Source organism: Centruroides vittatus, unplaced genomic scaffold, assembly GCF_030686945.1.
Source record: "Centruroides vittatus isolate TY-2023 unplaced genomic scaffold, ASM3068694v2 contig_955, whole genome shotgun sequence".
Classification (NCBI taxonomy): Eukaryota; Metazoa; Arthropoda; class Arachnida; order Scorpiones; family Buthidae; genus Centruroides; species Centruroides vittatus.
Genome location: NW_027122634.1, coordinates 1977434 through 1992744, shown reverse-complemented (window position 1 = coordinate 1992744; position 15311 = coordinate 1977434). Strand labels below are relative to the sequence as shown.

At 33.9% G+C, this 15311-nt stretch overlaps 1 protein-coding gene across 1 annotated transcript in view; it reads right to left on the bottom strand.

Annotated features, from left to right (window-relative positions):
* The window catches only part of Hat1 (histone acetyltransferase 1), a 41384-nt gene that overhangs the window by 7421 nt on the left and 18652 nt on the right, over positions 1–15311 (bottom strand). Inside the window, exons 4-5 of the mRNA XM_067282420.1 lie at positions 7186–7309; positions 463–604 (exon numbers count right to left, since the gene is read on the bottom strand). Of these exons, the coding sequence (XP_067138521.1) occupies positions 463–604; positions 7186–7309 (266 nt within the window). The remainder of the gene's footprint in view (positions 1–462; positions 605–7185; positions 7310–15311) is intronic.

Genomic DNA, 15311 nt, shown 5'->3' with positions numbered 1-15311 from the left:
TAAAATAATGTGTTTAAATGCAATTGTATGTTTACCAGTAGTAAAACAAACTGGATAAAATTTAAATATATGTTTCTAATGTAGCATGAGGAAAACCTTTCAGTAAGGTCAAAAACATATCAACTAAGCACAAAAATATTGCTGAAAGTAAAGGTGTATTTATTTTGTGACTAAGTTTATAAGTTTAAAAATACAGCTAAAAACTAAATGAAGAGGGAAAAAACAGACAAACTGATATATTTTAGTTTATATTTTTGGTTTTATTGCTTCATTTTTTTCAGATTTCATATGATTATAAATATTAAATTTATTTTTAATTAAAAATAATGATAAAATTTAAGAATAGTTGCCCAAAAATAACCAAATCAAAAATGGTTAAATGTATGATAAGGAAAATTGCATAGTTAATTATTATGATTTTAAATTAAATTTCAATTCATTAAGTTATAAAAATAAAATTACCATTTCCCTGTTCAAAAGAATGTAGTAACTCTCCATAAGGTTTAAAATTAGCATCTTTGGATAGAGAAGCAGTAAAATCATCAATATTTGTGAGAAATCCGGGTTGAAGTTTTTCACCTATGATTTTAACAATGTTATCAGGCTACAAAAAGAAAGAGATAAATAAAAATTATAAATTTAGTATTTTTAATTAACTTATAACTATATTATATCATATCCTTCTTTCACAGATGTAGAAATAAAAATATTTTCAGCAGATTGCTTTTATTTTTATTTTTAAAGATGAGTTAATTGTTGTAATGGAATTAAGTGCAAAAATTTTATACTAATAGCAAATGATTAACTGTTAAAAATTATCTATATTATCATAATATAGATAATTTACTTAATAAGATTAATAATCATAATAATCATTAATAATCAAATTAATAATCATATTAAGATTATTTACTACAATAAATTACTAAAAAAGTGTTATTTTAATAGTTTAATAATGTAAGATGATTTTCCATTTTATAAACAGACTTTTACAAAATTTTGAAACAGACTAATACATTTATGTATGAAATTCTTTGTAAGTTGAAAAGAATTTCATTTACAGATATTATCAAACAAGATATAAAAGGAATTACAACTTGATCAAACAGTAAATCTTTTAATAAAACTTCATAAACTATACTGAACTGAAAGTATTTCTAGAAACGTAATTCAGAATTGATATTATACTAAGTGATAAAAGTCTAACATATTTCATCTATAAATGAGGTAATTACAATTTACTATTCCCAATTCTATGCTCTGATAGTGATTATACCTATAACTTTGTGTCATAGTGCAGCAGTTCCCAACCTTTTTTCATTAGCATACTCCCTGTGGCATTTCCAACTTCCCGACAAGCAACGCATGCGCAAATCTCGCACTGCCTGCTCGTAGAAAGTGTCCCCATTTTGAATTTTATTTTGACTCAAAAGTCGAGCCAATGTTGCCAGCTAAAACACGCAAAAATTTAACAAAAATAATATTAAAGTAGCCAAGACATAGCCAAATATTGTAGCACTACATCACTAGCGAACATTTGAATTTGATCACTAGAACATGGTCAGTTAACTGATGCGATGGTTGATCGGGAGTCGGATAATTGATGCTCAACTGTACCAGATTACCAGATTAAGGGCTACTAGGCCAAATTATTTAATATTTAATTAATAATAATAATAATAGAATATAGCCCAATTTAATCCAGGAATCTTTTGGCTTTAACATAAGGAAGAAAATGTACTGTCTTTTTGCATTAAATTTATTTATTTGATAAATTAAATACAAGCAGGTATAGTACTTCTGACAATTTAAAATGTCATTCTCAGGTGAAGAAAGAATTCAAATTTTGTATATTCTTATAATCTACTAAGAAATAAAATGACTAATAACAATACACAAAATATACAAATTATATCCTTAAGACACCTTACAATCTTTAACCTCATTAGAAATGAAAAATTACCCAATCATAAAAAAGGGGGTGTGTACTAAATCCCACTAATCAATAAGGAGAAGAAGTGCACTATTATATCAGAAGCATATGCACCTACATACAAAAACACAAAAAAAAATCCAGAGAAACAATAGCAGCAGCAATAGTGCAGGTTGCAAAGACCAATTATGTCCAGAAACTGTGAGACCAGGCAGAGGAAATATGAAACAAAAATGCTACCCATAAGAAGGTCCACATCAGGAGGAAACTATCGCTCAGTTCAGAGGCTGGCAGCCATACCTATAGCCAAAGGGTACAGGACTACATCTACGAATGCCCTTCTCGCCATCACTGGGCTTCCTCCAATTGATCTACTGGTCGAAATGAAGATTTGGAAATTCTATCTTCTCAACATTAATAGGGATGATGAAATCTCCTACAACCTTAAAATAATATATCCTCATACCACCCTCCCTCCTAACATTAAGGACCTGGCTAACACTATAGACAACAACAGCTTGGACAGGAATTTCAAGTTCCATCTGCAACACCCTGCCACTAACATTCCTGCTAAGGCTGTCTTCTACCCTGATCATATTCCTGCTTCCCTCAATATTTTTACAGATGGCTCTAAGTCCGATAATGGAGTCAGGTGTTCTTTTGTTATTGGGGACAGCAAAGAGAAAATCTTTAAACAAGTCTACTACAAATTAGATGACAACTGCTCCAACAATCAAGCAGAGTCACTTGCTATTCTGAAAGCTTTGAAGTATACTCATTCTTTCCAGAATCACATCAAATGTAGAAGCATCAACATCTGCACTGATAGCTGGGTGACCCTTCACCAGATTAAAAACATGGAACACTCGTCTCCCTATTATTAATGACATCCTTGGGCTTCTTCAAAAGTTGCAACATTCAAAGGATATTAACTTCTATTGGGTGAAGGGTCACTCCGGTTGTCCTGGGAATGAACGGGCAGACCAGCTTGCTAAGGTAGCCCCTTTGAGGCTTACTGATGTCTCCTTCTCTTCTGTTCCCGTCTCCTGGGTTTCCAGTACCCTGAAGCTTTATGTTAAAAGCAGATGGCAGAGGGAGTGGGCCACTTCTGTCACTGGTAGGTGGATGCACAAGTTCATTCCCAGGGTGGACAGGTTGAATCCAACTCACTTCAACCCGAACTTCTACATGACACAATTCATGACCGGGCACAGGAACTTCCACTACTACCTTGCTAGATTTTTAAAGAAGAGTGACGGGAAATGTAGCAGCTGCCCACTGGAGGATGAGACCCCAAGCATCTCCTCTACCACTGTGAGTGCATGGAGGAGGAAAGGCTGGAACTCATATCCACCATCCTAAAAAACAATGATACTTGGCCTTGTAGCCCGAGCCTCCTCATCAGCAATAAACATTACTACAAAGCCTTTGCAAACTTTGTGACAAGGTTCTTCTCCAACAGGACTACTTACCATTGAATGGACTCTATCTTTATGAACTTCATTGACTGTGTCATTCTGTCTTTGGTAGGGAGGCCCTACAGGCCTTTCTTCCTTTCCCCGTTTGGCTGTTGAACCACACTGTGTGGTTCGGTACCTTCTGTGCATATTTTGGTGCGCATCCCTGCACATTCTTTCACCATTTAAGTGCTTATTCCGTGCACGGGACCCTTTGTATATATTGTCCTTATGTTTAGCAATTATTGCCCAGCAATGGCGCACTTGTAATCTTCATCCTTCCTCTTTCTCCTTCTGTCTTCTCCTATTCTGCCCCTACTTTCCTTCCTTCCTTCTCTGGCTATGCCTTTTGGTGCAGCCTGGATCTATCAACTATCTACCCATAAGAATAGTAAAGAAGATCATGATAAACACACATTAGGGCCAAATGATCAATAAAAATAAGGATACTGATGACTTACATCCATAAATATGGATAATAACCAACCCACATCGCAGAGAAATAGAACAATAAATTCTCTACAAAGTGATTTCTATTTTAGTTTCATTTTTATTTTTATTCATAATTCTTAATTTCTATTGTTTATTTTATTTTACTTGTTTCTTTACTTTATTCTACAGTCAAACTTCTGTTTACAAACTTGATTCGTTCCTAAAAGTTGTTTGAAAACTGATTTTTTTCTCAAACTGAAACAAAATTTTTCCATAAGAAACAACATAAAATAGATTAATCCATTCCCAACCCCCAAAACAAAACCTTTTTAGTTGTATTTCATCCATAAAAATACCTATAAATGCAATTCAAATGCAATGTAATATTATATTATAACATACCAACTGAATAATGATTAAAGTTTATAAATAAAAAAACAATTTAATTTGTAATAATACACGAGTTAGATGCTTTTTCTCTAGCCCTTGTGCGGTGTCAAGACCATTAGTCCCGCTCATGTTGTCACTGGATGGCTTGGATTCAAATGGAAGGGGTTGTGAGTAAGTCAATAGGTGACCCATCCTTGCAATAACTGATTTTGACACCAATTAAACAAAACAACTTTAATGAGTAACATAAAGAGATTAATAAATTTTTGTCATTTAATTTGAGTTAAGCACCTTTAAATATGAATTACTGGGTGTCATTTATATTATGCAAATGTTAATTAACACAGTTTTTATTAATTAATTTGATTTAAATTGAATTGTGACACATTCTGAAAACTGGAAGCAGTATCTTACCTGCATGTGCATTAAAATCTAATTTGAATAACATCATCATCGATGATTCGTTGTGACATGTAATGATGGAGAAGCAAATCTTGGAGTACATTCGTAAAGCCAAACGAGTTAAACGAAAATGACATCATTGTTATTCTTATTTCATTAGACTTTTCGACCGATTCGTTTATAACAAAATGGCTGTTGGTAAAATCGAAGATACACATGTTGCTAGTGCAGTCTTATCCAAAATATTTTTCTTAGATTGCTTCGGGTGGACAGCTATTTCTATCATTTCACCTTTTAATCCACAATTTAAACACTAGAGTAGAATTAGAAACATTGATATTGCAGGGCACCATTTTCTTAACAAAGTAAACTAACTCTTTCCTTCGTGAATTTCATTAGAGTTTCATTTGAAATGTTCAGTGCGAGCATGCGCACTGAATGGAATTTGTACTTTATGACTGACTCATTAGTAACACATTTAACTTATTCAACTTTACGAACATACCCTTGGTGTCACCACTGAATTGGTAGTCCTGTCATTGATTAATCAAGTCATCAACTTTCCATCTAACATAGGAAGTATAGGAAGTTCACAACTGATGGCTGGCTCTGCTGAGTAGCTTGTTTGGAAACTGAGTTAACCGGAGTAAATATGACATTCAAAATTTTGTTTGTAAACGGCATTCGTAACCCAAGATTTGACTGTATTTGTTTTAATTAAGTTTATGTTCCAGACATGTTACTATTTGCATTGCACTGTAATATTTTGTAATCAAATATGAGATCTGTTTCATTTTAGTAAATTCTAATTTAATAATTTAAATGCCACTTCCTTTTTTGATTACAGATAAATTCTTCAATTTAAAAAAAAATGAACATATCAGATGCAAAGGGTAATATGTCTATTTTTTTATCAGATAGCATTCTACAATATGATTACGAATATGCCATTTGCCTGAAGATGAGTACTTACTGAGGTACAATATTTAAAATGCATTTTAAAGCACAATAAAATTTCATTGCATCAAGTCATGAGTCAGAAAATTCTTCTTGAAAATGCCATAAGTTGTAACATTATTTCAACCTCATATAAGTGAACATTTCAATTTTTCCCTAGGTGATCTTGCACCCCTTTTAAGTGTCCAGTTATAATTCCTCTAATAGTTCACTAGACAATTTTAAGTGGTTGGTTAATTTCATTTCAAATTTTATTCCTGGAAGCAAAACTAAAACTAAATGAACAAGAATACAGAATTTCCTACAGGTCCTGAGAGATAAAAAGCACTTGGCCTTTGTCACATTATAGCAGCAGTCAGCTTGTTATTTGTACTTACGAATAAAATGTTATTTACCATACATAAAATGAATCAAGAAGTTATGATGTGTGAACAAAATGACAATTTCTTGATGATTTACAGAAAAAAATTCTATCATCACCATCCTCTTGCTAGCACTGTGAGCCTTTGAGGTTCTATGCTGCAGATACAAACTTTCTCCAGATTCTTTCTGTTTACCACAATGATTCTTCAGCTGAATATTCTTATAGTTTTAGGTTGTCTTGTGTTTTGTCCAACCATCTGTTTTTGTGGCTGTTCTAAAGGTCAGACTCCTTCCACTGTTTGGATGTAGACAAATTTTGGCAGCCAGCTAGTTGCATTCTTTCAATATAACCCAGCAACGTAATTTAAATGGCCTTAAAATTCCTGTTATATGTCACACTGTCCAGTTGATGTATTTCTGTGAGATGCAGACAATAACAAACTAAGATGAAAAGTAGCTATAGCTTTTTGAAAACACAAGTCTACAAAATACTTTTATCTAGTCTAGAACAATAAATGGCAAATATACATTAATATTTGCCATTCATTTTTAAATATAAATAAATATATTAATTATATATGTTTATTTATTTAAAATTTAATACTCAAAAAGTAGAAAAACAGAACAAATGGCAGCTATTTAAACTTTATATATATAAAACCTTATAGAGCTTATTTTCTGATTTTATATATATATACACATACATATACAGTAGAGCATCGATTATCCGACTTAATTGGGGACTGGGGTTGGTCGGATAACTGAAAAGTATGAAAAAATACATTATTAGTATAGTGTATTAGGCCTAATTTAAATACTAGCCTCCCTTTCATGATCGAGCCAGTGCTGCCAGCTAAAACATACAAAAATAATATTAATGTAGCCAAGACATAACCAAATATTGTAGCGCCACATCACTAGTGGACATTTGAATTTGCCGACTAGAACGCGATCGGTTAACCGATAAGTCGGTTAATCGGGGGTCGGATAATCGATGCTCTACTGTATATACATGCATACAGTAAAACCAATCCTAAACAGAACCTGAATAAAATGAAAATTCTTTGGAATGGAGCAATTTTGTGGTAAAAAATACCTGTTCAAAATGGAAACCTGCCAAATCTGATGCAATTCTGGTTTAAACAGGTTTTACTGTATATATAAAATCAGAAAATAAATTCTCTAAATGAAAAATTAATTTTTGAATAAATATAATAATTGAGCATAACTAAGTATTTCTAAAATACTAACCTCAACTCCTTCACTTTTCTCAAGAGAAATTTGCTCTGCATAATATATTCCTAAAAATGTAGTTAAACGAGATGCACTATAATATAACTTCACTTTCAGATCTAGATATCCAAAAATACTCTCACTGTAAGCAAAATGTAAAAGCAATTATTAATTTTTTTTCAATAGGAATATTTTTACATGCAATCTTTTTAAATGTCATAATTAAAGAATATAGTTAAAGATTTCAAATAAATAATGGTTTGTTTGAATAAATCCAACTGACTGACAAGAGATCTGTTAAGAGTAAACTGTAACAAAACATTGCTTTATGTAAGTTCTGTCTAAAAATATTATCTTTTTGAAATATACCATACATGCAGCATTTGAAAATGAAAACTTTCTTTGATGTAGAAAAAACAGAGAACAAAACTGTCTGGAAAGTTATGCACACATTTATTGTTAGTAACATTTGAGGATAAATATTTCACTGTAAATTCCAGAAACTTTTGCAATTATGAAAATTCCTTTTTCAATAAACAGTGAAATCACATTGCCTGAAACTTTAATAATTAGAGTAGCCACTAAACTGAACCAAACTGTTTTTGTTTGTTTGTTTAGTTATGGCAACGCAACACTTGGGCAATCTACCTAGGGGACGCCTTCCAGGAAGTCTTTTTAAGGGAAACTGATCCCTATTTAGGTGTTACAGATGTGGAGAAAACCCGGAAAACTCCACGTGGCCAGTCCATCCGAGTGAGGTGCAAACCCATGACTGAACTCTTCAGTGTTCAGGGAACGAAGACCGCTTGGCCACTGGTGGGACACCAAATTGTTTTAGTCTTGATTTGTCTCAATTAAATGGACTCTGCTTTATTATTATTATGTTGGGTTAAGTGAGATATACTCGGTTAACACCGGTGGCTGTGTACTATGCCGGATCAAAGTCAAGGCATAGTAACCAAAACAGAAATTAAAGAAGTGTATCAGTGTGTGTGTCTGTATTAAGGAATTTTCTCACAATATGACATGTATTCAATATAGTGGCTAGGGATTGCAATTGCTGAATCCCTCATCCAGCAATCCAGCTGGATCCAGCAAATTCCTCAGCCTGCTGGATCCAGCACCTGGTGCTGGATCCAGTGCTGCAGATCCGCAAATACTCAATTAACTTTTTAAATAATGGCGCAAAAGTCTACGTTGCCGCTTTGCTATGTGCGCTATCGCTCAGCGGCAATAGTGACGTTGTCGTTCAGTGCGGCACTTGCTACACCCCCTCTCTACACTGCACCGCCCGTCCTTTTGCCTCTGCTGATCTAATTGACAGTTGACTTTCCGCTCTCGCTAAATAAAGTGTCTTCGCACTAAATAAAATAAGTAACTCTTTTCCTAGTCCTGGTGCATAATTCTAATTTACGGTCAATCGTTCCGTCAATGAATCACGTGACGGAACGATTTATGATTATTTGATGACCCTGAAACCAACTAACGTAGAGACAGAAAGGGCTTTCTCCGCAGCAGGATATACAGGGTGGGCCAGCGAAAACAAAACGGCAGAGTGTTCGTGTTCGTCCAAGCAAATCGCTCGGACAGGTCGATTTTATTCTCGAGGGGACATCTTTTGCAATAAAGTTTTTGCGAATCTGAATATTAACTAAACAAACAATTTTTTCGAAATAAATGTTTGTTTAGTTAATACATAATAAATGAGTTTTTAAACTTTTTTGTTGTCTGTTGTATTCAGAATCGCAAAAACTTTATTGCAAAAGATGTCCCCTCGAGAATAAAATCGACCTGTCCGAGCGATTTGCTTGGACGAATACGAACACTCTGCCGTTTCGTTTTCAGCTGGCCCACCCTGTACATGCAGTTTATTAAGAAGTAGGTCGGGAGACAACACCATTAATACCATTTGTTTCTTGAGATCCTACTTCCAGAAAAGTCCAAAAAATAACAGAAGTGATTGATTTAGTTTTATTTAATCCTTTAAAATACTTTATTCAAGACAAGACTAATATTTTATAACTTCTACTCTAATTCTATTAAGTAAGAGATTTTAACTTTTATTCTGTAAGTGGTTAGTGGGCTAGGCTAGGCAATTTTATCGTGAAAATTAGCAAGAAACTGAAACTACCTATTTAGTTAAATAGTTAATTAAATTAATGAGTATCAGTATCTTAGATATATGATGATATGAATGTATAGTGATTAATGATTGTGATAATAATAACTAACTACTAGACTACTACTAATTACTTACTCACTACTTTACTAACACAAATAGTTAAATAAGTTATAAATAACTACAAACTGATATATAGACACTATATAAGAAAACTGGTAAGACTGATAGCCACTTAGCCACTGATTATCTGTCCTTACATTATTATAATATATTAATATAAATTAATTAGTAGAATTACCTTTGCTATTATTTAACTTAAAGATTAAATTATAATTATAGTCTAACTAAACATTTAAAGTTAATTTTCTCTATCTGAAGTGTCAAACCGAACCAAAGTTAAGTTTACTACCTAAATGTGTAAGAAGTTTTACTGATTTATAGTGACCAGTCTAAATAATAAAACTTTCTTAAGTATTTAAAAAAAAATGTTTTATTTCTTTAAAAAAGAACCATAAATTGCTGGATAGATAGATAGGTAGATAGACAGATAGATAGATAACACTTTATTGCACCAAACATACATCTGCGCTGGATCCGCGCTGGATCCAGCTGGAATGATGTTGGTCCAGCAAAAATCCAGCTGGATAGAAAACACTGCTGGATTGCAATCCCTAATAGTGGCCTTCTGTAGTGTGATGTATGTGTTTCTATTCAATTCTAATGTGCCCAGGCTTTTGTGTAGTGTGTGTGGTATGACACCTGTAGAAGAGAGAACAACAGGTACAATAAGCACTCTATCCATTCTCCACAGATGCCTTATTTTCTGGGTGAGTTCTGTGTACTTGCTAATTTTTTCAGTGCATGCGTTTTGTATATTGTGAGTGTTTGGAATGGATATGTCTATAATGTATGTGATTTTATTGTGTTTGTCAACGAGTGTGATGTCTGGTCTGTTGTGGTAAATTGTTTTATCTGTGATTATGGCTCTGTCGTAGTACATTTTGTGCGTGTTGTTTTCCAATACTGTCTGTGGAATGTATTTGTAGTATGGTTCGTGGATGTCTACTAATTTGTGTTTCTTTGCAAGCTCTTGGTGTATTATATTTGCTACTTGATTATGTCTGTGTAAATAATCTGTCTGTGCCAAGAGCTTGCAACCAGAGGTGATGTGTTGTATAGTTTCTGGCATGATGTGACATTTTCTGCATGTGTCATTTGTGAGTGTTGCATCTTTGAGTATGTGTTTGCTGTAGTTTTTAGTATTTATGACCTGATCCTGTATAGCAATCGTGAATCTTTCCGTCTCCCCAAAGAGGCATCCCCGAGCTAACCAGCTGTTTGACGCAGTTTTGTCAACAAAATCCTGGGCCAGATCGTAAGGATGCCTGCCATGGAGTGCCTTTCGAGCCCACGATTGCTTAATGGTGTCTATGCTTTTTATATGTTGTGTTGTGTCCATATGATGTGAGTGTAAGTTTAATGGTGTGTTATTCGAGTCTGCTAGAGTTACTGCTTTATGTAATTGTGATGTTTCTTGTTTTTTGTAGAAAAACTCTCGCAGTGACTGTATTTGTTTGTAGTGAAGGTTAACTATGTCAATCAGGCCACGTCCGCCATCTTTACGTGGAAGGGTTAATCTTTCTGTGGCGGATTTAGGATGATGTTGTTTATGCTTAGTAAGTGTTGTTCTTGTTTTCCTTTGGAGTTGCTCAAGATCTGTGTGAGTCCAATGTATAACTCCAAAAGAATATGTGAGTACTGGGATGACATATGTGTTTATTGCTTTAACTGTGTGTTTTGCATTTAACTGTGTTCTGAAAATAGCATTTAACCTACTTCGGTATTCTTTAATTAATCTTTGCTTTATTTGTGTATGTTCTGTTAGTTTGGCCTGTTGGAATCCTAAATACTTATAGAACTCGCCCTCTTCCATGGATTCAATAACGTCTCCATTTCCAAGTGCAAAATCTTCTTTCTTCAGGATTCCTTTTTCTATGTGAACTGTTTTGCATTTATCTAGGCCAAATTCCATTTGTATGTCCTTGGTGTATGAATGTGTGATTTGTAGGAGTTGATGAAGTTGTTTTTGTGTGGATGCATAAAGTTTTATGTCATCCATGTACATGAGATGTGACAGTGTAAACTGTGTTGTTTTTTTCATGTCTGATATTGTAACCATATTGCGTGTTGTTTAACATGTTGGATAATGGGTTCAGGGCTAAGCAGAACCAGAGAGGACTCAAGGAATCTCCTTGAAAAATTCCTAGCCTAATAAAAATTTGGTTTGTTTGTATGGAAGTGTTACTAACCCTGAGATGTACTGTTGTTCTCCAGTGCTGCATAGTGTTTTGAAAGAATGCAATGAGTGATGGATGTATTTTGTACATGTGTAGAATATGTAGCAGCCAACTGTGTGGAACACTGTCGAAAGCTTTTCTGTAGTCTATATATGCCATGTGTATGTTTCTGTGTTGTTTGTGTGCTTGCCGTAGAATGACTGAATCTATGAGTAACTGTTCTTTGCATCCCCTGTGATTTCTACGGTAACCTTTTTGTTGTTCCATTAGAATGTCGTGTTCTTCAACATGTTTGTATATTTTGTTTGTGATACAGGATGTCAATAATTTGTAGAGTGTTGGAAGACATGTAATTGGTCTGTATTGTGTGGGGTCTGTGGTATTGTTGTTTTTAGGTTTCATGTAGGTGATGCCCTGAGTAAGAAAATTTGGCATGTCTTGTGGATTGATGATGATGTGTGTTAGGTGTTTAGCTAGTTCCTGGTGCAGTGATGTAAACTTTTTGTACCAGAAATTGTGAATGTTGTCTACACCAGGTGTCTTCCAGTTGTGTGCTCTGTTAACAGTGTATTGGAAATCACGTATGTTTATTTCAGCACAGGGCATAGTTGGTATGTTGTGCAAGTTTCTGTTCTCCTCTTCGATCCAGCCTGCATCAGCATTGTGCGTGACAGCATTGGACCAAAGAGAAGACCAATATGTTGTGAGTTTTTCTTTTGTTGGTGTGCAACTGTGCTGTGTATCAGTGTTTGCTTTGTTATTAATTTGTCTGTAAAAGAGTTTTTCATTGTTTTTAAATAATTTATTTTGTTGTTTTCGTAGTGTACATGTTCTGTATCGTTTGAGTCTACGTGCTTTGGCAGCAAGTTTTTGTTTTAGTGTATCAATGTATTCTGTAATGTGTGTGTTGTGATGTTCATGTTTTGTGTGTGTTTTTATTTTCTTGAAAATGTTTTTGAGCTGTTTCCTTAATTTGGGTGTAATGTTGTTTTTAGTGTATTGTGTCAGCCTGCCTAATTGCTGTCTAATGTCATTTATTTGTGTTTCTATTCTTCTCTGCCAGGCAGGCTTGTGATAGAATTGAGTTTTCTGTGTATTTGTCTGTGATTGTACTTTCAGTCCATGGTGTGTCACTACTGTGACTGCCCCAGCATAAACTAATATATGAATGTCTGCGAGTGTAGAAATTGAATGAATGTAGTGTGGTATTAAGTGAGTGTTTACACAATTTAGTGTTTTTCCTACTTCCTTCGACGTTTTGATTTTTGGTATTCGTGGTCTTTGTGTGGGATCTGTGCCTGTATATTTAGTGAGTGTTTCCTGAAATATAAGTGAGAGCGTATTAACTAAATCCATGTCTATGTTATCAGTGATGGATGAGGAAGTGTCTGTAGTATCATTAGTGGTAATTGTTATGTGTGTGTTATTATCAATGCTTGTTACTGGATTATCCTGAGAGGTTACGTGATCTTCATTAATGTTAGATGTTTCTGTCTGTTGATGTATTTGATCAGCAACCTGTTGTTTGATAAGTTCAAGTGTTGTTTGTGGAATAAGGTTGTTGTGTATAATTGTTCTTTTTTGATCAACAACCCTTTGTTCGGTGACAGTGAGGTGAGAATACTGTTGTGTGAATCTATGGTGTAGTTGTTGTCTGTATGCTGTCATGTTTGTTTCAAGTTTTGTGATTGTGTAATAAGTACGGATGATAAACTCGTTCATTTCTACTGTCCATTTCATCCGTTGGCGTGGTTTTCCAGCCTTTGTGGTCTGTGGATGCATTGCCACAGAAACACCAAGGCTGGGTTGGTTCCTCACATCTGTTGAGGGCATTGCAGTAGCCATGCTTGGGCCAGTGCTGCTTTCGCCACCGGTAACCAGGGGAGACTGTGGCCTATTTTTCGAACGCGAGCCTCTGCCTAACCCACGAACGCGGACCTTGTTAACCCGGGCGACGTCCGAGCCGGTATCACACTTTGATCTAGTTATCACCATAATAAATATCTCCACAGAATGTGGGTGTGGTCACTCTTAGCTTCATTTCTCCCCATAGACCTTACTGGCATGGGTGTCCCTACCAGGAGCTTATGCTCCAGCCTGTATTGCCCTATGGATCAGTAAAATTACTGGGCTCTCCCACCACGACCAGGTGGTGACCATGGGAGAGTTATTGTTGTTATTATTATTGTTATTATTATAATAATAATACAAAATTACGGTAGGAGAAAGCACCAAAAAAATTTATTATGATTTTAATAATTTGTAATATATTAAAAGTTTGATATTATGGACCCCAATATAACAGGTGGCTGATGTTGATCTGACCAAAAGTACAGAAAAATTCATTCACTGTTAATAGGCTACTGTTACTATGGACTATTTTTCAGCTCCTGTAGACCAGTGTCTTTTCTTTATTATGAAGTTTTTAGTTGTTGTTTTATTTTGTTGCAGTCATTATTTTATTTATTTCATCATAATCATTGTTCTATTTACTTTATTTGCAAAAGATAAATACAAAAATAATATAAAATTAATCCTTTTTTTTTGGCATAAAGTTTCACATTATTTTTAGTTTTTGTTTTATTTTCAGATTGACTACTTGCTGTTCAGTTTTCATTTCATTTTCTCTGAGTGATGTGACTTAGATTTGTATAAAGCAAAGCTATGCATAATAATGGAAAATGAAAAGCTTCAGATTTAACACAAAAAATAGATATAATTCATCAGATTGAAGATAGAAAATCTCCAGCTGAAGATGGTAAAGATATATCTTGGAGTAAGTAGACATTTTCAGACATTTAGAAAGAAAAAACTGCAACAGGCTTTTCTTAGTACAATTCTTAAAAATATTTTTAAAAAACATTGAATAAAAGTATTGTTTTTATAGATTTAATAAAAATCTGGCTTATATACTTTACAATTGAAATTTTGTCCATTATGTAATTGACTTTTCTCCACAATATCAATATACAGTAATGGAAAAGTCAATCTAAATATATAAAATTTCTTGTCCTGACTGACTGATTCATCATTGCCAAGAGCAAACCACTGAACCTAAATAGGTAGAATTTGGTACACAGTTAGGGTATGTCGTGAAAATGCACACTAAGAAGGGATTTTTCGAAATTCCTCCGCAGGGGAGAGGGAGAGCATTAAGGCTTAACCTGAAGAATGGCTTCTACTGTACTATTTTAGATGCAATTTTTTGTTTTCAACTACATTTAGTCTTCATTGAGTACTTAGGTGTTAGGTGTATTTTAATACACCTAAGTACTGATAACATTTCAGACGTTATAAAAATTTTTATATATTTCGATTTTTTAACCAAATGTTCGAACCGTTTTAAATTTGAATTTGTTATTGTATTGCATATTGGTTCGGTTATAGAACGATTGTAAACGTTCCAGAAAATTGATCAAATTGAAAACAGTTCATTTGATTCTCAGCAATTCTCATCATTCTCAATGGTAGGTGTTATATAACAATTACTATGGTTGTTGAAATACTGAATATAAAGTGTTTTCTTGCAAAATCTGCACAGGCAAAGTTGTGGGTAACAGCTAGTATTTCCATATACAGTAGAATCACCTTATATTCACAATAATAGATCTGTTTAAAATGAGGTAAAAATACATTAATTTGACATCTGGACTTGGAGACTCTGGGTCACTTATAAAAATCCATTCTAATGTGATTCTACTGTATAGTAATAGATGTTTTGATAA